The sequence below is a fragment of the Callorhinus ursinus genome, unplaced genomic scaffold (genome assembly GCF_003265705.2).
Source record: "Callorhinus ursinus isolate GAN/ISIS: 27379988/994484 unplaced genomic scaffold, GSC_fseal_2.0 scaffold48, whole genome shotgun sequence".
NCBI classification, from domain to species: Eukaryota; Metazoa; Chordata; class Mammalia; order Carnivora; family Otariidae; genus Callorhinus; species Callorhinus ursinus.
The window spans coordinates 7,161,681-7,187,893 of NW_027397110.1; the positions used below are offsets into that span (position 1 = coordinate 7,161,681).

Consider the following 26,213-nt stretch of genomic DNA (forward strand, 5'->3'; position numbering starts at 1 on the left):
AGTCTGTGGGGAAGAGGCAGGTCGTGTTTTACACGTCTCTGTGGGAAACAAAACTGGAGAGTTTATATGAGGGTATGTAGCTGTAAATCCTAGTTTTGTGGGGATTCCCATTTAAGAAAAAAACCCCACAAAATTAGAAACAAAGAACTGCTCAGGGAGCCTTCCATGGCTTCGGAAAGGACCCGAGCAAGTGAGGGGTCCTGCACCCAGCACTTCAGTAGTGCCATGATAAATGCGCCTCTGGGGATCTATATAAGAAAAATAAAAGAAAATAGTAAAAATACTTTGTGTGTAAAGAAAAAACAAAACAAAACCCAAATATGGCATGTGGGTACTGAGGGGCAAATAATGGAAAGAAATGTGGGTTTGGGGTCAGCCAGACCTGGGTTAGAATCCTATCCCGTTATAGCTGTGTGACCATAAACAAGTTTCTTAACCTCTCTGAGCCTTAGCAAAATGGAAATAAGGCCACCTACTTCACGAGGCTGTTGTGAGGACTAAGAAGATGATGGATGTGAAGGGCCCAACACAGAGCCTGAGAGATGTGCTTAGTAACTAGAAACTGATTTATTGATTGATTGGTTATAAGACGTACAAAGACCAGCAGGAGAATTAACTGTAAGTGTGCCAGTGTATGTGGAGGGCGAGGGTAAAATGGTATACCAGGGTAAAAAGGGTAAAAAGGGTAAAAAGGTAAAAAAGGTAAAAAGGGTAACCAGGGTCAGGGAATGCCTGTGCATGGGGGAGGGGGGCAGTTCACAGATTTACACCCCCTCCCCCAGCCCCTTCCTAGCATGTCCCACCTCCTCACTCCCCAGCACACATGGAAGCCTGAGCAGCAAAGGCTTCGCGAGAAGAAAAGGGGAGCTGGGGAGGCCTGGGCGGGCCTCGGGCATTGCCGTCAGAGGACCCACCCTGCCCAGCCTGCCCCACACTCACTGAATGAACTGCAGCCCCTTCTCGATGTCCGCCTTCCGTCTCTGCCTCTCCATCAGTCTCTGGGGGAGAGAGCAGTCTATCAGTTAGTCAGCAGGGGCCAGTGGCTGGTCACAGTCCCCACCCCACTGTGTGCTCTCATTCTCACACTCAACCCATTTCACAGGTGCCACTGAGGGCAGTGGCCCATCTCACAGCCCACAAAGACCTTCTGAACCCAGCCATGCAGCTCCTGCCCTCCACACCCACGCCCCACTGGACTCCAGTTTTGTGCAGGGCCTTTGATGGGCAGGGGGATGCCTGGAGGCCGCCTGCCTTTTCTCACACATGGCTCAGGGGGCAATTCTGCACCAGAAACCCCAAGTTCAAGGAGAAAACCTTGTTTTACCAGCAAACTCAGCCCAAGGAGAAGAGATACAGAGAATGCAAAATGATGCCAATGATTGCAGCTACAATGTAGCACCACACACTGGGCCCGGCACTTTGTGTAAGAATCTCTTTGAATCTTTCAACAATGCCATGAGGCAGGTGTCATTTTGTCTCCATTTTACCGAGGTGGAAATAAGCTCAGGGAGTCCCAGTCGTGAACTGGCAGGCAGGCACCTGAGCAAGGATTTGAACCCAGGCCACCCTCGTTTACCACCAACAGCCCCTCCGCGCAGCCCCTACACACCCGGGAGCCCGCATGGCCCATAACAGACCAGGTAGCATAGTGTGTGCCCCAATTCGGCAAGATGGAGTGAATTTCCCATGTTGTGGATGAGGAAGACAGAGGCTCAGCAAGGCTGAGGACTGGCCTGCTGATGCAGAGCAAGTGAATGGTACCGAACATATGCTGGGAACCTGCTTGAGAGGCAGGGAATGAAAACTGCTTAAGGAGAAGGGAGGCTCAGGAGGAGCAGCTAGGGTTCAGGTTCCTTTAGGGCAAGACCCCCGGGGGCTGGGAGCTCCTGGCCAGATCTAGACAGCCCACCCGGCTTCCACGGCACCATGTATGGACTAGAAGGCCCATTGGAGGTCAGCTTGTCCCACCCAGTGGCAGCCCAGGAGGGATATGGGCCTTCCCCTGGGTCAGAACCTGAGCCTGGGGCTCCCACCACCTAGTGGGAAGGGGGCTGGAAGCTGCCTGATCTCAAGCCAGCACTTTCTGTCCAGGCTACTCACGGGCCCCTTCCACGATCACTTTCTCCCCCACCAAATGGTCCCAGAGAGAGGACTGCGGGCTGTGCTGGGAAGGGGGAGCTCCATTAGCGAGGGCTAGAGTGCAGACACAAGCAGGGGCACCAAGATGTTAAAAGGTGTGAAAAACACACAGCTACTCTGGGGAGGGAGCAAGTGTGTCAAATTAATACCTTCCCAGACTTCCTTACTTCCTTGTTCTTTTTGGTTTTTTTTTAAGATTTTATTTATTTGAGAGAGAGAGCACGAGCAGGGAAAAGAGGGAGAAGCAGGCTCCCCACAGAGCAGGGAGCCCGATTTGGGGCTCGATCCCAGGACCCTGGGATCATGACCTGAGCCAAAGGCAGACGCTTCATCGACTGAGCCACCCAGGCGTCCTGCTTCCTTGTTCTTTAGTTCCATCTGCATCAACCACATCCTCACAATCCTGTCTCGTAAGAAGGGTAGGGGTCACTAACCCATTTTACAGATGAGGACAGTGAGGCACAAGGTATGAAGTTCCTTTCCCAAGACCACCTGACCAGTGAGCAGGCAAACAGCCCTGTCAGACCACACACCATGTCCTCAGCCACACTCGGAGTTGTGAGACGCCATGTGGCCACTGCGTTGCTCTGGGCCTCACTTTCCTCCTCTGTGCAGCTTGTCAGGTGACAAGCCCCACCTGGAAGGGTGGCTGTGAGGCTCTAGAGATAACAAGCGTGGGATCAGGGGAGCTCAGTTCCCCAAATCTCGTTCTCCCTGTGTGTCCTTCCCAGGGAGGGGTGAAGCCACACTGAGTCTTCAGGCTCCCAGAACAGTGCTCTTCACACCAGATCCTCACACTGGGCAGGGCCTGCGCCATCGCCATGTGCCCACTAACATCTGCTTGCCCGCCGGGGCCGTGGGTCAGGGCTCAGGACTCCGACAGACCTGGCTGGGAATGCTACCACTTAGGCTTGTGTGCAACTGTGACTGTGGGCCTCGGTCTCCTGATGGGGAAAATGGGGCTGATGGTGGCCCCTGCCTCATCGCTGTCATGAGCACTCAGGAGACAACACAGGCAGAGCACCTGGGGCGGGGCGACAGTCCAACCACCCCGGGAACATGCGTCATCCAACCCTGCTCCTCCCTCTTGCAAAAAACCTGTGAGTGTGTCCTGGGGTGGACACAACCAGGACCCTGTTCTCCCACAGGAGGCAGGCGGTGATGGCCCTGGGCTGCCTGGGCCTTGCCAGGCACACCTTTTGGTTGGTCTCTCTGTCCTCGGCTTCCCTGTCTGGGGCACAAGGGCTCATCCCCCTCACACCCACACGCTCCTCTGGGCCTCCAGCCAGAACGGGCTGTGGTGGCCTTCCTGTCTCCTGGCTTTTGCCTTTGTGGTTCCTTCTACCTGTGCCGCCATTCTCTAAAGGAAGCTCCATCCCTCCTTCGAAGCCTAGACCCTCCACAGAGTCTCTCTCCCGCCCTTCGATGGGACCATCATAGGCTCAATTCATTCTATTTCCTGGGAGCCTGGGGAGCCACCGACTGCTGAGACCCAGTCCTGGCCCTGCAAGGGAAGCTCACCTAGTGGAAGAGACAAGGGTGCACCTATCACCATGCGGTGTGGCCCAGCAAGGGCAGGGGGCCGGTGAGAGGGGGGCCAGACCCCCACAGGCCTAGACAACCAGCACCACAGGGTCACGACCACCAAGCCCTGTCACTCTGACCCGGGTCAGAACCCAGCCCCCATCCCTCCCCATCACTTGGGAGTGTTTCCTATGCCCAGGACAAGCAGACCAGCCTCCTCACTGCCCCCCCCCCACCTCCCTGAGGCCATCCGGGGAGGGGGTAGGCTCTCGAGCCCTCAAATCAGACCCTGCCCTCCCCCACGTAGAGCCTTTTGATGACTTGCTTTAATTTCAGCTGATCACGGTTCCCTGCACTGGCTCACGCCATGTGGGGGCAGTTGGCCTGTTACCTTCCTTAAGCCCAGCTCAGCCTGTAGCTCTCTCAGAAAACCACGGTGGTCAGAGAGCAGTGTTCCCATGCAGTCTGAGCAGACTTAAGAGCAACAAGCAGTGCCCATATCCATCCCAAGAGGTAATTCCGAAGTCTGAATCCAAAGCCAAGGAAAAAAATATTCCCTGCCCCAGGCGCTATGTAGAAGGTTCCTCACTCGGCCCAGTGTGAATCCTCCTCTCTGACCACCCAAATCCCAAAGCAGCAGCCTCACTGTGTGCAGGCACTATGGAGAGGGTTCAAATCCCAGAGCAGGCTACTCTGCCCACCCTGATTTGCAGTTTCCTGCTTTGTATGGCAGAGATTGCAGATAGCACCTACCGACAGGATTAGTACAGAGAAGGCACTCATTTCAGGGCCTGGGATACTGCAGACACTTAGCAACTGGTGACTTTTGGATCAGAATTCCTATGCTGGGCATTCAATTCAATATCTACTATATGCCCATTATATACAGATGAGAAGGCCAGGGTGCCCACCCTCTACACAGCTCTTCTAACCTACTTAGAGACCTGGAAAGAACATCCCGGCACCTCCACTCCAAACCAGACTTCTGTGGCAAACAGAGGCTGGGATGAGGTACAACAAAGTGGAAACATTTGGGAAACAAAAAGGACCACATCTGAATTGGGCTTTGAAGGGTGAATAGGAGTTGGCTCATTGGTGTCAGGGAGAGAGGGCCTTCTGACAGGCTGCATCCAATTGTTTATGAAATCTCTGTCATCTCCCCCATTTTATCTGATCCTGACCAATGACCCTGGGGCTGGGCTGTTCTGGGACCCACATTTTGAGAGACGAGGAAAGTGAGGCTCAGCTAGCACGTGGGGGCCCGACCTGGAACTACTGATTTTATGTCAGTAAAAATACTGTTGTTCTCCCTCCTCAAAGGCACAGTAGAGGTGGAACTGCTCAGTAACCTTCCTAGGCACCTGAGCCTGCGCCTGGTGTTTGTGAATACTCATGGGGCCCCGAAAACACAGATGTGTCTGTGGGGCGATTCGGGGGGAAGACTTCTGTGTGAAAATATTATGCTTCTTGGGCGCCTGGGTGGCTCAGTTGGTTAAGCGACTGCCTTCGGCTCAGGTCATGATCCTGGAGTCCCGGGATCGAGTCCCACATCGGGCTCCCTGCTCAGCGGCGGGTCTGCTTCTCCCTCTGACCCTCCCCCCTCTCATGTGCTCTCTCTCTCTCTCTCTCATTCTCGCTCTCTCAAATAAATAAATAAAATCTTAAAAAAAATATTATGCTTCTTCCAATGTCCTGTTCTAGGGTCTATTATTGACCACGCTAGGGTCCTTCTCTTGAGTGTAAAGGCCCTAGGCCAGGGCTGCCAAATATATTTCATCTCATAAGCAATGCTGCCAGGCTGGTAGAGGTTGGTAGGGCTGCCCCAAGGGGCTGGGTCCTAGTGATGCTTACAGGAAGAGTACCACCGTGTGCAAGATCGGCCATAATAAACTAGGGATGCCCAGTAGAGATGCATATGCCTCAGGCCTTCAGACACCCCCTCCCCAGTGAGAGTACAACCACTGCTAAAATTCTCAGTAATACAAAGTAACACCAAGCTGGAGGCCCAGGTCTTATGGGGACCCGGGATGCAGAAGAAACCACCATCCCCCCGCCGCTTCGGGAAGATTTTTCTGACTCCCATAATGTATTGACTTAGTCTCCTCTGTGTCAAGGGCAGAGATAGCCCCAGAAAGCCAGGGTATAATTCAGTCCAACCAACATCCATGACCTTCCTACTCAGTGCTAGGCATGGGGGCAGGGGAGATACAAAAGGAATTGGTGGCTCAGGCCCAGCCCAGCACCGCCCTCCAGGAACTCCTGGTCCAGCGGGAGGGAAAAGACAGGTGAGCCACCAGCTGCGGTGCAGGCTAGCAGTGGGTGCAAAGGGCCTGGGGCCTGAGAGGAAGGAGAGGTGCGTCCATTGGGGGAAGCCAGGGAAGGTTCTGCAGGAGGTGCTCCTTGAGCTGGCTGTGAAAGGGAATGACAGGTTTCTTGGATAGCTTGGGAGAGAAGGGATAGTTCTTACAGGACAACTGTCCAGAAACATGCGCACTGAGACTGACCTGAACCCCCCAATTCCCTATGGCATCCTGCAATCTGCCCAGCTATGATGGGGAAGCCCAGGCCCCAACCCACTCCGAGGCTGCCAACAGGGGTCAGGCCTGGCCCACAGGTAGGAGAAAGCCAGAGGGTCAGGTGGCAGCAGGGGAAGGAAACCCACATTTCCTGGGTACCCACCATGCACCAGATACTGGGCTTACCTCCCTCTGATCGAAGGGCCTTCTGCTGGTAGCTCCAGTGATCCTTGCTAACGACAGGAGGGGCACAGACCACCCCAAGAGCTGCACAGTCTGGTACCAGATCTGGTTTTGCCCGGCCGTGCCCATCCCAGAAAATGAGCTACAGAGCACTTGCTAAGTGCCAGATGCCTGGATGGAAGGGCAGGCAAAGTATAAAGCACACCGTCTGGAAAGGAAAACCAGAGAGGCTGCCAGACAGTGGCCCTGGGTGAGCTGGGGGAAGTGGGCAAAGCACAACCATGCCCTCAATTCTGTCATTAAATGTGAGTGGCTTTTCCACTGTGCCAAGTCCTGCTCTGGGTGCAGGGGACTCGGCCATGACACAAACAAGATCCCTGCCCTCAAAGGGCTCACTGTCCAGCCGGGGAACCAGGGAGCAGGGGCACTGCTACAACGTGAAGAAAAAGGAGCTTCAGTGGACCCATCCATCCATCCACCTGTGCGTCGAGCCTTCAATGTTCTAGGCCCTGGGGGTTTACCAATTAACAAAGGTGACAAAATCTTTCCTCTTTCAGAGTGTCTGTTCTGGTTGGAGGAGACATATGACAAATAAATGCATAACGGAACACAGGAAGGACACACAGAGTGAAGGAAAAAAATAAGGTGATAGAGTGACAGGATGCTATAATTATACAGGGGACTCAGGGAAGGACTTCTTGACATTTGAACAGAGATCAAAATGATGGAAGGGAGCAAGCCGTGTGGGGAAAAGTGTTCGGGCAGAAGGAGCAGTGAATTCAAAGATCCTGAGGTAGAGACGGATTGGTGTATTTGCGGAAGAGCAAGGAGGCCAGTGTGGACGGAGCAGAGTGGGCAGTGGGGAGAGTGGAGGATGGGAAGCTCAGAGAGATTAGCAGGGAAGACCATACATCAGTTCTCGTCCGTGAGGCAAGGACTGTGGCTTCCCCCTAAGTAAGATGAGAAGTCACAGGAGGTTTTGAACAAAAAAGCAGCTCTGTGTCTGGCTTTGTCCTACATGAAAACGAGTCATCATTAAATAAACGCAATTTATTTAAGTTTCACCACAACCCCGTCAGGCAGGAAAATAGTGCTCCAAGAGGCTAGGAAAGTTGTTCAAGGCCGCATAGTGATCCTGGAGCCTGGGTTCAAAGGGCCTGGGGAGATGGGCATCAGACAGCCTCGTTAATAATGTGCCAAGCTGGGGTGCCTGGGTGGCTCAGTCGGTTAAGTGTCTGACTTTGGCTCCTGGGATCGAGCCCCGCATCAGGCTCCCTGCTCCACAGGAAGCCTGCTTCTCCCTCTCCTTCTGCTGTTCCCCCTGCTCGTGCTCTCTGGCCCTCTCTGTCAAATAAATAAACAAAATTTTAAAACAACAACAACAACAATGTGCCAAGTGAGCAAGAGCCCCCAACCCCAGCAAGCACCTAATGCTCACACTCCTCCCTCCTTTCTCAATTTCCTTCCTCTGGGAAGAACATTTTAAGAGGTGGTTGTTATGAACTGAATGTCTGTGTCCCCCCCAAGTGCATACGTTGAAGCCCTACCCCCAATAGGACTATATTTGGATATGGAGCCTCTAGGAAGTAAATAAAGTTAAATGAGGTCATAAGGGTAGGGCTCTGATCCTGTATTTTGTTCCCGCAGCCTGAGCAGACTAGCACAGATTTTGGTACCAAGAGGTGGGATGCTGCTGCAAGAAATATCTAAACATATGGAGGTGACTTTGGAACTGCATGATGGGTAGAGGTTCAGGGAGCTTGGAGGTGCAGCTAGAAAAACCCTTGATTGCCATGAAGGGATGACTGGTAGAAGGAAGGATGTTAGGGGCACCTGGGTGGCTCAGTCGTTAAGCATCTGCCTTCGGTTCAGGTCATGATCCCAGGGTCCTGGGATCGAGCCCCGCATCGGGCTCCTCGCTCAGCGGGAAGCCTGCTTCTCCCTCTCCCACTCCCCCTGCTTGTGTTCCTGCTCTCCCTATCTCTCTCTGTCAAATAAATAAATAAAATCTAATAAATAAAAATAAGGATGTTAAAGGCAGTTCCTGTGAGGCCTCAGATGGAAATGAAGAACAGGTTATTGGAAACTGGAGGAAAGGTGATTCTTGTCATAAAATGGCAAACAACTTGGCTAAATTGTGCTCTACTGGGGCACCTGGGGGGCTCAGTCAATAGAGCACGTGGCACTTTTTTTTTTTTTAAGATTTATTCATTTTAGAGAGAAGCAGGAGGGGCAGAGGGAGAGGGAAAGAGTCTCAAGCAGACTCTGCACTGAGCACAGAGCCTGACGCAGGGCTCGAGCACTTGACCCTGAGATCATGACCTGAGCCAAAACCAAGAGTCGGACACCCAACCGACTGTGCCACCCAGGCGCCACACGCATGACTCTTGATCTCGGGGTCGTGAGTTTGAGCCCCATAGTGGGTGTAGAGATTATAAATAAATAAACTTTAAAAAATTAATTGTGTTCGATTTTCTTGTGAAAGGTAGAATTTGCAAGCAATGAAAATGGTTATTCAGCAGAGGAGATTTTTTTTTTTTAAAGAGCTTTTATTTGTTTATTTGAGACAGAGAGAGAGCAAGCATGAGTGGGGGGAGGGGCAGAGGGAGAGGGACAGAGAGAATCTCAAGCAGACTCCACGCTGAACATGGAGGCTGTCACAGGGCTCGACTAAGGACTCCATCCCACGACCCTGAGATCATGGCCTGAGCGGAAACCAAGAGTTGGATGCTTAACCGACTGAGCCACTCAGGCGCCCCTAAGAAGAGGAGATTTCTAAGCAAAGTATGGAACGTGCGGCATGAGTCCTCCTTACTGCTTATAGTAAAACTTGAGAGGAAAGAGATGAACTGAAGAAAGAATTGTTAAACAAAAGGAATCAGAAATTGAAGAACTGGAAAATGCTCAGCCTATCCTTATCGCAAAAAAATGAGGACATGTGTCCTGAAGAGAACACTAAGGATGTGGCTGAACAACCATTTGATAAGGAGATGAGTATGGGCATGAACCACATATCAAATCAGCTTTCAGCAGAAGTCAGAAATAGAGATGGGATTATAGCAGCAGAAACACTACCAGTTAGAACCAGAGGGGACAGAGAAAACTGGATGACGGAATGCAGGAAAGCTGCTGGACTTCTCAGATTCTACGGGGCCGGACCATAGAGCTCTTTGGAGGCAAACATGCTTTATCCTTCAAGAAAAGGGAAGTTTGACCCTGAGTCACAGATCATCAGAGCTGCCTTGATGGGGCCACCAATTCCTTTTCAGAGCTGCAGGGGGGGGTGGGGGTGACCCACTGGCAGAGCTGTGGGGGGGTGTGCTGTACTCCGGTGGGCCAGCAAGGAGGAACAGCAAGTCAAAGATGATTCTCAAGCCTCTAAATCAAATGGAATTTGCCCCAGTAGGTTTTAGACTTGCTTGGGTCCGTAACTTCTCTCTTCTTTCTGAATGAACCCTATTCTTTGTCTGTCTCACCATTGCTTTTTGGGAGCACATAACCTGTCTGGTTTCACAGGTTCACAGGTGGAGAGGAATTTACTCTGGATGATCTGCCTCCAGTCTCGCCCAGACCTGATTTAGATATTTAGATGAGACTTGGGACTTTATAGACTTTAGAGGATGCGAATGAGTTAAGACTTTGGGGGCTGTTGGGATGGAATGAATGTATTTTGCATCTGATAAGAACATGATTTTGGGGGGCAAGGGTCAGAATTTATACACTGAATGTTTGTGTCCCCCCAAAATCATGTTGAAGCCCTCACCCCCTTTATGACTTTGGAAATAGGGCCTCTAAGGAGGTAATTAAGGTTAAATGAGGTCATAGGGTGGGGCCATAGTCTGATAGGATTAGTGTTTTTATTAGAAGAGACACCAGAGAGCTCTCCCTTCTCTCCCTGCCCACACAGGGGGGAAGGTCAGGTGAGGCCAAAATGAGAAGGCAGCCATCTGCAAGCCAGGAAGAGAGTTCCTGTCAGAAACGGAATCTGCCAGCACCTTAATCCCAGCCTTCTAGCTTCCTGACCTGTGAGAAAATAAATTTCTGTTGTTTAAGTCGCTCAGTCTATGGTACTTTCTTATAGCATCCCCAACAGACTGAGACAGTGGTTAAAGAAGCATTTGTTCTCAGCTCAAGAGGGAGATGAGTTCCTTGAGAGTGAGGATAGGGGTGGGGCATACTTGGTCACTGCACCTGGTGGAAGAGCAAAAAGCATGTAAGTCAAACAAATCTCTTTTTTTAAAGAAAAACGTTCAAGGAAAAAAAAAATAAGAAAAAAGAAAGGAGGGAAGGAAAAAAGTCCAAGGAGAAAACAGGCCCAAGACTCCCCCAGGATCCCACCACCAGGCGGGGCAGCCCCTCTTCCCTACTTTAGGTCCATGTTCTTAGAATTTGGGAATTTGAAGCTAGACTTAACTTCAAATCTCAAATGGTTCTTCCGAGAAAGAGCCATGAATTAAGGAACCAGCAGGAAACAATTCCCTCAGCATGGCAGCACAGTATGGGACCACATACCCAGGTTCACAAGCAAGTTCAAAGCCAAGCCCACCTTCATTTCCCCTGTTTCACTTCCCTCGTCTCTAAAACAGGGACACTGGTACCTCCTTCTTCTTTTTTAAAGATTTTATTGATTTACTTGATAGAGAGCGAGAGTGGGCCTGAGCGCGTGAATGGGGGACGAGCAGAGGGAGAAGCAGAGTGGGGAGTCATAGTCAAAGTCCCAACTCCAGGCTTGATCCCACCACCCTGAGATCATGACCCCAGCCGAAATCAAGAGTCCTATGCCTAAACCGACTGAGCCACCCAGGCGCCCCAAGGATACTAATACCTTCTTTACGGGGTTGTTGTGAAGATTCAATGAGATGCCAGGCATGGAATAAGCACTTAATATCAACCATGACTATTGCAGGGTCATTATGATTACTTAAAAAGAGGGGCAAAGAACATAAACAGGAAATCCACAGGAGCTATGCATCATGAAGAAGAGACACTCGAACTCACTGATAAAAGAACCACAAGGTAAACGACAAGACGCCCCTTCGCCCCTCTGAGACTGTGATTGGCCAGCCTGGTTGATGCAAGCAGAGGAATGGGCACTTGCCAATGCCACAAGTACACTGAGAGCATGGCCTGGCAGCATTTCCGTGAAGCAGTGTGGCCACATCCACCAAAAAGAGCAAGGCAGCCAGTTGCCCTTCATCCTCCCCAGCACAGCCCCCGGACTGTTCCTTTCCCAGTCATTCAGGTGAACCTGCACTGGACTCAGCCAATCATAACGGTCCTTTTACTTGCCGGTGATTGGATTAGGCAAGGGTCCATGACATCATGCTGGCCAATGAGAGAGGAGGGGACGTTTGCCAAGGGGTTTCTGGGAAGGGTTTTCTTCACACTTAAAAAAGGACCGAAGCCGTGATTCCTTTTCTGCAGCTGTATGACAGGTTGTAGTGGGACGCACGCACTGGGGATGGCGGAGCAAAGACAGACCAAAGCCGTTGAATGTGTCTGACCCCTAAGTTAGCTGATCCTGGAACTGCTCTGCCTCATTTATCACATGAAATTATAATAAACTCCCATTTTGACGTAGGAATTGTTACTTGCAGCGTAAAGCCTTCAACATGATAAAGCGCCCTTTCCTTTTGACCCAGAAACTTCACTTCCAAGAATTTAATCTACTAAAATCCTCGTACAAGCACTCAATTGTATTTGTACAGGATGTATTTTTTTTAAGAGTGAAAAACTAGAAGGAACTTTAATGTCCACCAGTAGAGAATTAATCCACTGAGGTACAGTATACCCTACTATGGAATACAGTGCAGCTACTGAATCCATTACATGCCTTGTCATGGAGATGCCGCCATTCATAGTTGAGAAAGAAAAAAAAGCAGCAGATTCCACAACATTCTGTGTTGTATGATCACATCTGTGTGCAGTGTGTGTTTACATCAAGAGGATGTTTGAAAGGTAGTCTCCAATTTAACTGGTTCTCTCTGGGGACTGGGATCCGTCAAGGGGCAACAGGACACAGAACACTTTCTGCTTTATGGACCTCAGCATGATTTGGATTTTTTGCACAGAGCAAGTATTTTTCTTTTTTTTTTTTTTTAAAGATTTTATTTATTTATTTGACAGAGAGAGACACAGCGAGAGAGGGAACACAAGCAGGGGGAGTGGGAGAGGGAGAAGCAGGCTTCCCGCGGAGCAGGGAGCCCGATGCGGGGCTCGATCCCAGGACCCTGGGACCATGACCTGAGCCGAAGGCAGACGCTTAACGACTGAGCCACCCAGACGCCCCTGCACAGAGCAAGTATTAACCTTGTAATCTAAAATACGAAAATGAGATGACCAACTTGAGGCCAACCTGGTAGGGCAGAAGCCAAGTGGGAACCAGAAGCCTGGTTTCAAACCCAGTGTTTCCAGGTCTGCCCAAGTGTCCATGGGCTGTTCTTCCCAGGAGAAAGACCAAACCATTGACCTGAAAACCATGATGGAAGCATATTTTTTCTTTTTCTTTTTTTTTTTCCACTCACTTTTTTTTTTTTTAAGATTTTATTCATTTGACAGAGAGCGAGCGAGAACAGGAACATAAGCAAGGGGAGTGGGAGAGGGAGAAGCAGGCTTCCCGCCGAGCAGGGAGCCCGATGAGGGCTCCATCCCAGGACCCTGGGATCATGACCTGAGCTGAAGGCAGCCGCTTAACCGACTGAGCCACCCAGGCGCCCCTTTTCCCTCACTTTTGAAAAGAGTTTGATGATGACAGAATTTCAGAGATTCAGATCTTCATCAGACCAGGAAGGGACTGCACCAGCCTCTTCAAACTCTCAATGCTTAGGCCCTGTCCTTGGTGCAGAGCAAGTGCTCTATAAATGGTGGTAAAAGAAATGGATCAATGAATCAATTCATCCAACCCAGGCATTCTATAGATAAGAATGAATGAGTTGAATAAATTAAAAAAAAAATGGACACTGAATAATGAAGTAATAAGAATAATAACATTTGCTGAGGGGTTACCACGTGCCAGGGGCTAGCATGATCTCTCTTTCTCTTTTTGGCATGTCATGATCTCTTTATCCATAATACCTTCCAGCACACCCTGTAAGAGAGCCTATCATCCAAATTTTGCAGAGGAGAAAAGAGAGGCACAGAGAAGTTACGTGACTTCCCCAAGGTCACACAGGTGGCACATGGTAGAGCTCGGATTTAAATCCCATCAGCCTGGCCCTGGGGCCCACACACGTCACCATCTCTGTTGCCCATTAAGCAATCGGACCCAGCCCTAGGACCCCTCAACCTGTCATCATGCTCAGGTCTCCCCTGCCCCCAAATAATTCCCTCCCCTGATCCTGAATCTCCTTCTGAATGATGCACAACCTCTCCTCCTTTCCTTGGTCACATTTTGTGAAATAGTAGTCTACAGTCTCTACATCCTCACCTCCCCATACTCCATTCTCCCCATACTCCATACTCCACTCCCCAAATCTCAGCAGCCCCCCCCTTCCACTCCACCAAAGGTACTTGCCAAGGGTCCTCCCAATCCCAGGGACCTCCTGGTTGCTGAGTCCAGTCGAGGGACAGTTTGTCACTCGCCTTTTTCGGGACTCTCGGCTGCAACTGCCAGGTCCTTCTCACACCTCTCTGATTGGTCCTGTTCTGTCTGTTAGGGGCTCTTCTTCCTCTGCCCAGGTCTCAAGACCAATGCATCCGAGCTTCCATTCAAGGGACAGTGCTCCTGCTCTCCTCACTCTGCATGCTCTCCCCAGATGAGCTCTTACATTTCATGATCTCATGAGTCATGTCGATGACTCACAAATCTGTTCCTCCCGCCAGGCTCGCCCCCCTCCCCAATATTTCATATTCATATCTCTTATCCTCTAAGCGGGGCTACCTAGATGTCCAACACGCAGAATTCTGGGCCCTCTACCTGGCATGCCCTCTCCCCACACACGCACCTAGCCAACTCCTATTCATCCGTGAAGACCCAGCTCAGATGCCTCCGTGCCCAGAAAGTCCTCCCTGGTGCCCATTCCAGCTGGGTGCTCCTCCAACTTAACGGTATTCTAAACTTAACTCAGCAGCATCTCCCCTGCTCCTACTCCTCCTCCATTTCCCCCAAACTCCAGTCATAGCTCCAACTGCCATCCTGTTCTCAGTCACCAGTTCCTTCTACCATTACCTCTGAAACAGTTCTCCACTCTGCAGCTCCTCACCATCTCCATGATCACAGCTCCCAAGCCCTCAGCTTCTCCTGCCAACAGCTTCCAACAAGGCCCCTCCAATCTGCTGCCATTTGGTGGTCGAGGATGTTTGTCCAGCACATATGTCAATGTCACTCCCCTGCTCAAAACTCTTCCAGGTGCACACATGCACACACACAGATGAATGCAGTTGTGTTTTTTTTTAGGGTGAAAACTGAGTAAGCTTTATATAAGGCTCATAATGTACCAATACCGATTTTCTGGTTTTGATACCACTACATACCACCATCAGGGGAAGCTGGGTAAAGGGAACTCTTTGTACTGTTTTTGCTACTTCCTGTGGATAAAAGTTGAAAAACAAACAAAACCTTCATGACACCCACTACCAGAAGGACAAAGGCCAAGCTGCTCATCCCTGGCACACAGTACTGTAGGGAGTGCCTGGCCTCCACTCCAGCCCCATGGCTGGCCTGGAAGGTTACCCGCTGACAATAGCAGACCCAAGCCGCCCGCTCTGTCTGGAACAACCCTCACACCCACTGCTTCCTTCCCACCCCAGCAAGCGCCCCGTGCTTCTTTAAAGCCCAGCTGAGGTGGCTCCTCTAGCAGGAAGACTCTTTCCCCACCCCCTAGCCTAACGCAGCCCCCGAAGCCCACCACAACCATTGCGCTTACCCTAGTTAACCAACATCGTGTGCTTATCTCCCCAACTCTCCCTAAACTATGAGCCCCGTGAAGGAAGAAGCTGCACCTGATTCATCTCTGGGCCACACACAGGAGCAGTGAAGATGCTGATTTCAGTCCTTTATTAAGCCTTTTCTCTTACCAGGTATTGTTCGAAGAGCTTTAAATATAATACTTAATTCTCTGGGCCCCTCGGTGACGCAGTCAGTTAAGCGTCCGACTCTTGGTTTCGGCTCAGGTCATGATCTCAGGGCTGTGAGATGGAACCCTGCACCGGGCTCTGAGCTCGGCAAGGAGTCTGCTAACACTTCTCTCTCCTTCTGCCCCTCCCCACTCTCTCTCTCAGATGAATAAATAAATCTTTAAAAAATTTCACAACACCCCATAAGAAGGTACTATTATCATCCTCATTTTACAGATGAGGAGACCAAGGCACAAGGAGGTAAACTAACCTCCAAGGGCCACACAGGTTGTAAGTGACAGAGTGGGAACTTGAACCCTGGCAGTTGGGCTCTGGAGCCCACACACTCTCACCTCCCAACTCAGAGGTGCTTCCTCCCCCATCCCCACAGGCTGCCTCCAACCTCATCCCCCACTCCACCTGCCTGGCCCTCCCCTACCCCAGGATTCATGGAAAAGGAGCAGTAGGTCCAGACTGCAGACTTGCCACACACCGCATGAACACTACCTGAGGTTACGTCATCTCCAAAGATGCCTGACACTTCTCCTGACTCACCAGGCCCTCGACAGCTCACTCAGAGACCAGCAAAGGTTCCATTCCACCGTCCTCGACCTCACTAGTCAGAATTCCAGGTCAGCATTTATCCCTACCCCAGAGGCTTGGTGCACCCTGTCTGTCCACCCGAGGACCCTCTGCTCCAAGGAGGTTGAGGAGGGATCTGGGCTCATTTCTGGAGCTTATGTGTTGGGTGTCATGTACCTTTTTTGGCAAGGGTTTTGAACCTGGGGCCCACGGCGAGAATTCAGGGGGCCATGAACTGGGAGGGGAAAAAACATTTACAAGTTCTTTTCACGAACCCCTACCTGGTATTCAGCATTCCCTTCAATTCCAAATGCAGGCAATATGCCACAGTGGTGCCGTGCTAGAAATTGCAGCTCTTTCCCTGTCACATTTCAGCTACTGTCGGCACAACAAAATATTGTTCCCGCTCGTCACAACTTCAAAATTATGGTGCTTCGATTAGACTTACTGCCAGATCTTGTTTTCCAGTAAGTGCATTGATAGAAGAACCCAGCTACAGTTCAGGAGAACTGGTTTCCTTTGCGATCCTGTGTATTTTACTTTACACAATTAAAAACAGGATTCTGAGGGCACCTGGATGGCTCAGTTGGTGAAGTGTCCAACTCTCGATTTCAGCTCCTCCAAGGATCAAGCCCATCGGGCTCCGTGCTCAGCGGGGCGTCTGTTTCTCCCTCTGCCCCTCCCCCTGCTCATGCTCGCTCTCTCTCTCTCAAATAAGTAAATCTTTTAAATAAATAAATAATAAAAACAGTATTCTGAAAAGGTGTTCATGGGCTCCCTCAGGCTGCCCAACGGTTCTGCAATGTAGAGACGATTTAGAAGCCCTGTCCTAAGGAATCATGTGTATCCCTACCATAATCTCAAAGGCAGGTGCTATTATCCCCACTCTCCACAGAAAAGCTAGGCTTGAAAAAAACAAGTCTTAAACAGGGGCGCCTGGGTGGCTCAGTCGTTAAGCGTCTGCCTTCAGCTCAGGTCATGATCCCAGGGTCCTGGGATCGAGCTCCACATCGGGCTTCCTGCTCCATGGGGAGCCTGCTTCTCCCTCTCCCACTCCCACTGCTTGTGTTCCCTCTCGCCATGTCTCTGTCAAATAAATAAATAAAATGTTGAAAAAAAAAAGTCTTAAACAGAAGTGCGACTTGGGGAGTCTCTGACCTGCCCAAGGCTACCCAGCAGCTAAGGAAGGAAGCTAGAGGTACTAACACTGCGTCAGGCTCCCCCAGAAACCACCTCAAGGAATGACCTCGAGAAATGGACCGCCCACAGGCCTCAGCAACTTGCAGTGTGTTTTCTTTTAGCTACCTTGAACAGAAACCAAAGTTCAGGAAACTTCCCTCAGGCCTCCCCCATGGCCCCACTCTAAGCCAAACCAAGCAACAGAGCATAACCCCGCCCCACCTGCAGCGCTCTGGTTACAAAGCGCTTTTACTTTCTTGTCTTCCGCTCATAGCTACTTGGGGTCCACACTGCATGGGAAGGGTTCAAACCCACAACTCTGTCTCCAGGGGTCTGGGAGACCTGGTTCCAATCCCAGCACAGCCCCACCCTAGCTTTGAGGGCACCTCTCTGAGCCTCGGTTTTGTCATTTGAGAGATGGAGCTAATGATATACCCACCCTGCAAGACGATTTTGAAAATGTACACAGCATGCCCCTAACCCCTGTATCCAAGAGGAGATCAAACATTTGTATTTCTCCTGCACCCGTACTGTTAGAGAGCACCTGGCAACTTACAAAATTACCCCGTAAGTGCTTTTTGATCAGTCAACACCAACTCCTTTGCAGTTTCTATCTATCTAGGCCGTTCTTTTTTGGCAAGAGCTGTTCCGGACACCCTGCTACTATTGCTCACTTATTCAACAAATAACCACACAGCACCTTTATGTGCCAGGGGCTCTGCCACATGCTGGGGGAGCGAGGTTAACAAAGTCCCTGACCTTGTGGAACATGAGGTCCAGGCGTGGGAAGACAAATAAACAGGCCAATGTTAAATGCTCATGACAATTAAAGCTACAGAGAAGAGTTACAAGGAAACTGAAATCGGAAATGTGGCAGGGAGTGATGGCCCTTCGGGCAGGCAGCATTTAAGAGAAACAAGAAGGAGCCCGCCACGGGAACATAGAAGGTAGGTAAGTGTCCACCAGCAGAGGGTCCAGAAAGGTAACGGCCCAGAGGTGGGAACAAACTCAGAATGTTCGCAGAAAAGACAGAAGGCCAGTGTGACTATAGCACTAGAAGTAAGGGCAAGCCGAGTAGGAAGCAAGTTTCGACGGGATGAGTAAGGCTGGTTAGAAGGCTACCTGCAGGCCAGACCGGGGAGCCAGCACTGCATTCTGTGTGTGTCAGGAAGCCACTGGGCGCTTTTCAGCAGAGGCGTGACAAGGTCCCATTTAAATCTTGAGAAGAGGGGCGCCTGGATGGCTCAGTCGTTAAGCGTCTGCCTTCGGCTCAGGTCATGATCCCAGAGTCCTGGGATCGAGCCCCGCATCCGGCTCCCTGCTCCGCGGGAAGCCTGCTTCTCCCTCTCCCACTCCCCCTGCTTGTGTTCCCTCTCTTGCTGTGTCTCTCACTGTCAGATAAATAAAATCTTAAAAAAAAAAAAAGCCTTTAAAAAAATAAAAATAAATAAATCTTGAGACGATCCATCAGGCTGCTGCACTGAGGGTAGATTAAAAGAGGGGAAGCTGGGAGAAGAGTTAGCAAGCTACTGCAGTGGTCCGGGCCCAGATCAAGGTAGGCAGTGGAGAAGATTCAGGAACATTCTGGAGGTTATGGCCACCATAAGCATGCTGTCACACCAGTGGTCTTTATAGTTTTCAAATTCTCTTTATTTGAGTCTCACAGCACACCCAGGGAAGATGGGACTGAATCGGTGAGGCCATTTCACAGAACAAGAGACTGAGGCCAAGAGTGACAATATGATTATGCCCCAGAACACACAGCTAGTGTGTGCTGGAGCTGGGAATGAAACTCAGGACTTTGGACTCCCTGCCCTAAGTTCCTCTGCCTGCAGGCGGACAGGGCATGACACCGAATTCTCCAGAGAACAAAAGCATAGATGAACCTCTGTAAACCCCAGAAGGGTCACAGCCTCAACCTCCCCTGCAGCCCTCAGAGCAAGTGATCAATGGATGCTCGCTGGCTGTCCCCAGCACTTTGGAAGACATGGCTCTCGGTCCCAGGGAATGTGGGACCTTCCCTTTCCAAGTCACAGTGTGGACAGGGTAGGAAGAGCTGGAGGGCAGGTGACCCCTCCACTTTCTTCTTCTGCAAAACAGGGACTTCTTGCCTTTTAAAGGAGTGTCAAGAGGATTCATGAGAATATGGGCCAAAGCACAATACAAATGATAGATAATTGAGATTTCCGGAGAGATAAGAGCTTCATGGAGACTAAAAAAAACTCGTGGGGCGCCTGGCTGGCTCAGTTGGTAGAGCACGCGACCCTTGATCTCAGAGTCGCGAGTTTGAGCCCCACATTGGGCGCAGAGATGACTGACTACCTAAATAAACAAAATACCTTGAAGGCACCTCTCTTGCAGTGCGGCAAAGACCTTGGGCTCAGGAATGCAAAATGCCTGGCCCGCTCTGACCCCCTGAGTCCTGGCTCCACCACAGGCTGGTGATCTTGGACCCTGTCTCCTCATCTGCAAGATGGCGCTGCTAAAACTCGTTCCTGCCTCAGAGAGTTGTTGAGTGGATTCAGGCAGAGAAGGCCCAGAAAGTGCCAAGCACAGGGCTGGCACATGGCAGCCTTAAGTACATGGTGGCTGGTGTCCCGAACGGCCACTGCTGCCATCAAGCTCGGGGTGGGGGCCCAGGACCCGCGCCTGGACTGAAGTCGGCCACAGCCAGCTTCTGAACGCAGCAGTGGCCCCCACAGCCTGATGGGGAAACAGTGCTCACACACCTGCAGAAGCCATCAGGGCGCTAGCCGAGAAACAGACTTCCCAGGGAAATAAATAAGGCAGGAAGGAGCCCCGTAGCTGGTGATGACAGAGAAAGGAAAGCGAGCCCGTTTTCTATGGGCCATTAAACATGATGAAAGGAGCTGGCTTCTGTGGGGGCTCCTGGGAGCTGACACATAGCAGTCACTTCATCAGCCCAGGCTGAGGCTTCGGCTTGCAGCCAGACTTCCTCAGAGGACACCTCCACCTCTGCCATCTGAAGTTACCACTGCTCTCCTGGTCACTCCCTCCGCCCCGTCCTTCCCAGTCCCTAGTCCCATGCGGAGCCAACTCAAGAGCCAGGCTGCCTGGCTCTGCTCTCCAGCTCTGCCGCTTAACCTCCCTTGACAGTTTCTTCATCTGTAAAACGGGGACAATTATAGTGCTTCCCCTGTACGGCTGCTGTGAAGATTAAGTAAGCTCATCTAGGAAAAAAGCGCTCACAACAGGGCTGGGCTATAGGAAACGCTGGCTTGGGTAATGACTACGTGATTCAAAATTTTAAAACCCCTCCACGTGTAGTTCCTCTCATCTGACTCTCCTGCCCCAATTCCCAGGCACTGGGCTTCTCCCTACAGGTCACCATCACACACCATCAAACTGCAGGGCTCATTTTCAGAAAGGGAAATTTGGGCCCAGAGAGCCGAAGGGATGTGAACTCATGCCTGCCCCCCACTCGTGGCAGGACCAGATGATCTGCCACTTCCTTCTTCACACTGCCCTGCCTTTGTCCAGCTCACTGCCTCTCCTCAGGATGCCTTCTCTGGCCTTTCTGAACCCACGTCCCAAATGTTCAAATGGCACTTCTAGGAAGACCTTCACCACAGAGACAAAAAAAACCCCAAAAAACCCTTCCTCCCCTACAATGGAGTATAATTCAATATGACAACACGTTGGCTGAATGTGTCCTCCTGGCATCTCCACTGGGGCCTGGGGCACAAGGGGTGAATCAGACCCAGTGTCTGCCCTTGGGAAGCTCAGGTAAATCACCCGTGTGTCGTTCAAGGTGTCGAGCCAGGCACCCTCAGGCACTGAGGAAGAGACCTTAGATTCCACCCTCAGAGCCCAGTCCTCCTTCACCACCATTCTGCCTTCTCCAGGCATGCTTCCAGAAATCTCCTAAGTCCTTTCACTGGGCCAGCCCCGTGAGGCCCTGGGATATAAGGGAGTTCAGTAAAACTCCCCCACCCCCATTGCATTTGCCAAATCAGACTGTCCTGGTCTCTGTTCTTTGTCTACACATTTGAAATGGAGGTGAGCCAATTCTAACACCAATCCTGACGTAGTACACTCAACAGTCACATAAGCCTGGGTTCCAATCCAGCTGGCTGACATCAGGCCAGCCACATGAATCCTGCCTCCCTCAGTTTTTCCATCTGTGAAATGGAGATAAAAATGCCACCGCCCTCATGGAACCACTCTAAGAGTCAGAATATCCGTCAGCCTCCCGGCACAGAAGCAACTATGGCCAGCCCAGGAATTCCTTTCCGCTTCTCTCCCCCAGCCAAACCTCCCCATTCTGTCAAGCTCAAAATCCACTTGCCGGAGGAAGCCTTTTCTAACTTTTCCAGGTTACCCCGAGAGCTCTCTCTTCTGCTCCCTCCCACTGCATTGACTCCAGTCCTGAGCATGTCTTGGTCCTCTCATGGGTTCTACTAGAGTTGACTTTCTCTTTCCAGCCAGAATCTAGGTGACAAACTCAACCCCAAGCCTGCCCCACAGCATCTCACCATGCTCACAGAAGGCGTTCAAAAACTAACTTGCTAAGGTGGCCCAGGCCTCTGGGAAAGGCTGAAAATTTGGAGTCTGGAAACTAAGTGGGAATCCTAGCTCTGCTATGTGACTTTCCAGGGGGACATTCAATTCTAGAAGCCTCAGGTTTCTCATCTGGAAAATGAGGATTGAATAATGTCTACCTGACATGGTTGCTATGGAGCACAGAAGAGGCAGCATATGTGAAAGCTCTTTTGTTATACACTAAAAAGTTCTATTTAAGGGATTATTATTTTCAGAGTCTCAAATCCAAACCTACTGACGCCTTAACTTTCTTATACCTAGAGACTAGCTCATCCCACAGAGCTTCTTAGCCCCAAATAATCCACCTACATCCGCATTCTTAATTGTCCATCCCAAACAAAAAGCCAAGAGCCTAGAATTCACAGCCTCCATGGAACACAAACCTGGTTCCAGCTCCGGGACCACAAAATCTCTCTCCCAACCTCAGATCTCATCCCTCCTCAACACAGGTGTCTCCTTCCCAGCTTAAGGTACCCCATGCCTCAAACCTGCCACAATAGCATTTTGGCCAGGCATCATTTCTACCTCGCAGTCCAATTTCTATGGGAAGCCCAAATGGGGAAAGACGGACGACTTTGGTGGGTATGGTTGTATGTGGAGAGAGGGGCAGTAGTAGTCTTGGTAGTAGAAGTAAAGATTCCGCTGGAATTTTGTGTCCAACAGTTGCTAAATGTACTATAATTATCCCATTTGTGTGAAAATCCAAGGATCTGCATTCTGCTATTTTCATGGGACTGGATGAATTGCAGATGCTGAGGGAAATGGTAAGAAGTTGGGGTTCAAAATCTAGTACCTAGACACCAAAGTCTCTGTGAGCAACCCCAGAGAACTGAAATCCCCGGCAAAGCTGCTATGGGCCCCCAGTCCCCCAGTCCAGGCCCATGCCCCTTCCCCAGCCCCCGACTCCCCAGCCCCCTTGCCTGGCCCCAGCCCCTACTCTTCCCCATTGATGCCATGTTGGCACCACAGCCATCAGGGGCAGAGAGAACGTTTCGACGTTTTTTTTGTTTTTTTTTTTTGTTTTCCTCCTGGGAAAACTGCTTTGTCTCTGTGAAAGACCCCCAAACCAGACACCTTATAAACATCCGAGAGCCAGAGAGCCTTCCCTTAAAACACCCTTTTAAAGGGAAAGAGGGGAAAGGAGGCAGCCAGCAGGCCCGGGGAGGGAAGGTGGGGGAGGCCCTGAGGCCCGCTGAGGGTGGGAGGAGGGTCCGAGGCCCGGGTCAGTGACTACGGGGCGCCCATCTCCGGGGGGCGCCCCCCCAGGCGCTGAAGCTGCCCTCCCCCCACCCCAGTCCCCGCGCGCTCCCAGCCCATCGACCCGCCCCGCTCAGGCCTCGGAGCCCAGGGATGGATCTCGCGACCGGAAATGCCCCCCTGCCCAGACCGCGCCCCCCTTTCCTGCCGCCCCCTCCCCCCTGGCCGGGCCGCAGGCCCCGGATCCCCGGGCTCGCGTGGCCGCCGCAGCCGGCAGAGGCGACCCGTCGGCGGCCGCGGTCCTCGGCCCTTGCTGCGGTCCCTTCAACTCTTGGCGCTGCGGGGCCAAGGCGCACACAAAAGGAAGGGGCGCGCTGCCAGAGACGCCCCTGCCAGCCCCCTCGACCCCCTTCGCGGGGGCCGGCAAAGCGTCCGCACACCCCAAAGCTCCGGACGCCGAGGCGGGAGCCCCCCACGGAAGAAAATTCCGAGGCACCCTCCTGGGAGCTGCAGGGGCGGCCAAATCACCCAGCGGCAGGTGCCCCCGGCCGCACAACTTTGAAACTTTGGGGCAGGGCACGGGGACGGGGAGGGGGAGCCCCCAAAAGGAGGAAATGAGGATTCGGCGGCTCTTTTATTTCTGCAAAATGCACTTTGCGGGTGGCCCCGCGCAGCTCCGGCCTGGCCAGGGCTCCCCGCGCCTCCTCCCGGCCCGGCGCGGTCCCCGGGCGCCCCCGAGCCCTCCCGCGCCGGCCGCCGGGACCCCGTCGGGCCCCGGCCTCTGCCCCGCCGGGCTCGGGCCGCGCGCAGCACTCACCTCGGCCGGGCTGCGCTCCCTGCGGGCCTGCGCCGAGCCCGATAAATGGTATGCTATGACTAGAGGTATGATTACGTTATTATTATTAGTAATAATAAGAGTAAATGCTATTTAATTACGGGCGGCCGCATCCTGCTCCCGGCGCCGCCGCCCCGGCAGCTCGGTCCATGTGGCTCCGGAGCGCTTTACTTTCATTTCCAGCCCCCTCGGCCGGCCGCTCGCGGGAGCACCCGCTGGAGGCACCGTCTCCCTGCAGCTCTTCCTCCTCGGGTCCTAGAGCGCGGCTTCCCTCGCCTCGCGCCCGGGGTGGGCGGCGCGGGCTGCGCACCTGGGGGCGGGGAAGTCCCCCTGCCCCGCGGAAAGCTCATGCCTGGAATCCACCTTTATTTTCTTGAAACGTGGCTTTCCCTTTTAGGGCTTTTTCGTTGGGCAGGTCTGATTTCTGGGCTCATGCTGGTCAAACTCAGCGCCTCGGCCCTTCCCCATAGGTGTAAAAAGCCCCCGCGGTGCCAGGTGCTTTCAGAGAGGGCTCCCCCGAAACCCTAGCTGCTTTGTGCCCTTTTCACCAATGAGGACTGGAGGCTCAGAGAGGAATCAGACCCTCAGTCGGCTGGTGTTTTATGTTGGAGATCTTTCCCGAAAGGATTTGAGGCTACTTAGACGACCCAGTAGGTAAAGGGAGATAAACCAGAGAGACGGGCCGTAAGACATCCCTGGCACTGCTTCAGAGCGGGTCGGGCCCAGACTGGTTTTGAATCCAGAGCTTCTGATTCCAAATACAGTGTCATCCCCGCTACCACCGCCTGCACTGAATCCAGAGTACTCCCACACCCCCGTGAGTGTTCTCTCAAATGTCCTTCTTTCTCCCTCCTAATTTCGTACACACATACGGACTTATATTTATACACACACATACTTACAGGTGTGTATGTATGTCTATACACGTGAATATGTGTGTTTAATTTATTGAGGATCAGCTGTGAGCCCGATGGGCTTTGTAAATGTTATCTCTTCCCCAAAACTTTGCGCCAGACACATCTGAGGAGCTGGGGGTATATTGGTGGGACAAATTTTTTTTAAAAGATTTTATTTATTTATTTGACAGAGAGAGAGCACAAGCAGGGGGAGCAGCAGAGGGAGAGGGAGAAGCAGGCTCCCAGCTGAGCAGAGAGCCTGACATGGGGCTCCATCCCACTGGGATCATGACCTGAGCCAAAGGCAGATGCAGGTTCCCCTGTGGGACAAATTTTTAACGTTTAAACACAACACAGTAAATGCTAGTAGGGCAAGAACCTGCAGATGTGTCTGCTTATTTAATTCTCACAATGATCCTGGAAGGTTGGTTTTATTTATTTTTTTAGATTTATTTATTTGAGAGAGAGAGAGAGAGAGAGAGAGAGGATGAGTAGGGGGAGGGGCAAAGGGAGAGGGAGAGAACAGGGTCCCCACTGAGCGAGGAGCCCTGGGTGGGGGGGAGGGCTTGTTCTTAGGACCCCAAGATCATGACCTGAGCCGAAATCAAGAGCCAGATGCTTAAACAACTGAGCCACCCAGGTGCCCCTGGAAGGTTGGTTTTCGCTTGCGCATTTTATAGACAGAAGACTAAGGCCTGGAGATTGATTTGTCTCACGTGGCAATTCTGACTCCAGAGCCTGTGTGTTTTATATGACCTCCCACGATTTTCTACTATCTACCTTAAGGAAGCCTTGGGGGGGGCGGGGGGAATGCACCTGCACCATCAGATGTTCTCAAACTCCTTTTCCTGTGAATGCTTTCTGTCCCCCTGATACTCTAAGAAACAAAAAGGCAGCCTCTGGCATGAAGAGGATGGACATTTATGTCCAGAAATGAAAAGCAGAGTCCAGAGACCCTCGGACTTACACAAAGCAGGGTTGGCTTAAAATGAAGATTTCTAATCCCCTGCTCTCAAGAGATTTGAATTCAGCATTTCTAACAAGTGCCCCTTGGGGATTCTGATATTTCATGGGAAATCAATCCCTGGGTCACCTGGGATAGACCCAAGATCATGGGTCAAAGGCAGCCACAGGCGGAGCCTGGCAATTTAGGGGAGGTGGATGATGTGGTGGCATTGGAAGCCCAGGGTGGGTCGGAGTCCCAGCTCCCACCTCTTGCTAGCTGGGTGACAGTGCACAATCTTACAGCATCATCAATTTCCTCATTTGTAAAGCAAGGATAAGAATATCTTTTTCTTCTTTTTTAAAGATTTTATTTATTTATTTGACAGAGAGAGACACAGCGAGAGAAGGAACACAGGCAGGGGGAGTGAGAGAGGGAGAAGCAGGCTTCCCGCCAAGCAGGAAGGGAAGGGCCCGAGGATCCCAGGACCCTGGGATCATGACCCGAGCTGAAGGCAGATGCTTAACAACCGAGCCACCCAGGTGCCCCAAGGATAAGAATATCTGATAAATATGCCCCTTGTACGATGTACAGTGAAACAC

At 51.6% G+C, this 26,213-nt stretch overlaps 1 protein-coding gene across 3 annotated transcripts in view; it reads right to left on the reverse strand.

Moving 5' to 3' along the window:
- Positions 1 to 24,033, reverse strand: part of ZC3H7B (zinc finger CCCH-type containing 7B) — a 56,325-nt gene extending 32,292 nt beyond the window's left edge. For 2 of the 3 annotated variants that reach the window (XM_025881493.2, XM_025881491.2), the window contains exons 1-2: positions 23,755 to 24,033; positions 940 to 998 (exon numbers count right to left, since the gene is read on the reverse strand). In XM_025881493.2, the coding sequence (XP_025737278.1) occupies positions 940 to 992 (53 nt within the window). In that variant the 5' untranslated portion in view covers positions 993 to 998; positions 23,755 to 24,033. Of the gene's footprint in view, positions 1 to 939; positions 999 to 14,529; positions 14,742 to 23,754 lie in introns of those variants that run through there. The other variant, XM_025881492.2, reaches the window with a different exon arrangement.
- Positions 24,034 to 26,213: the final 2,180 nt, after the last annotated feature.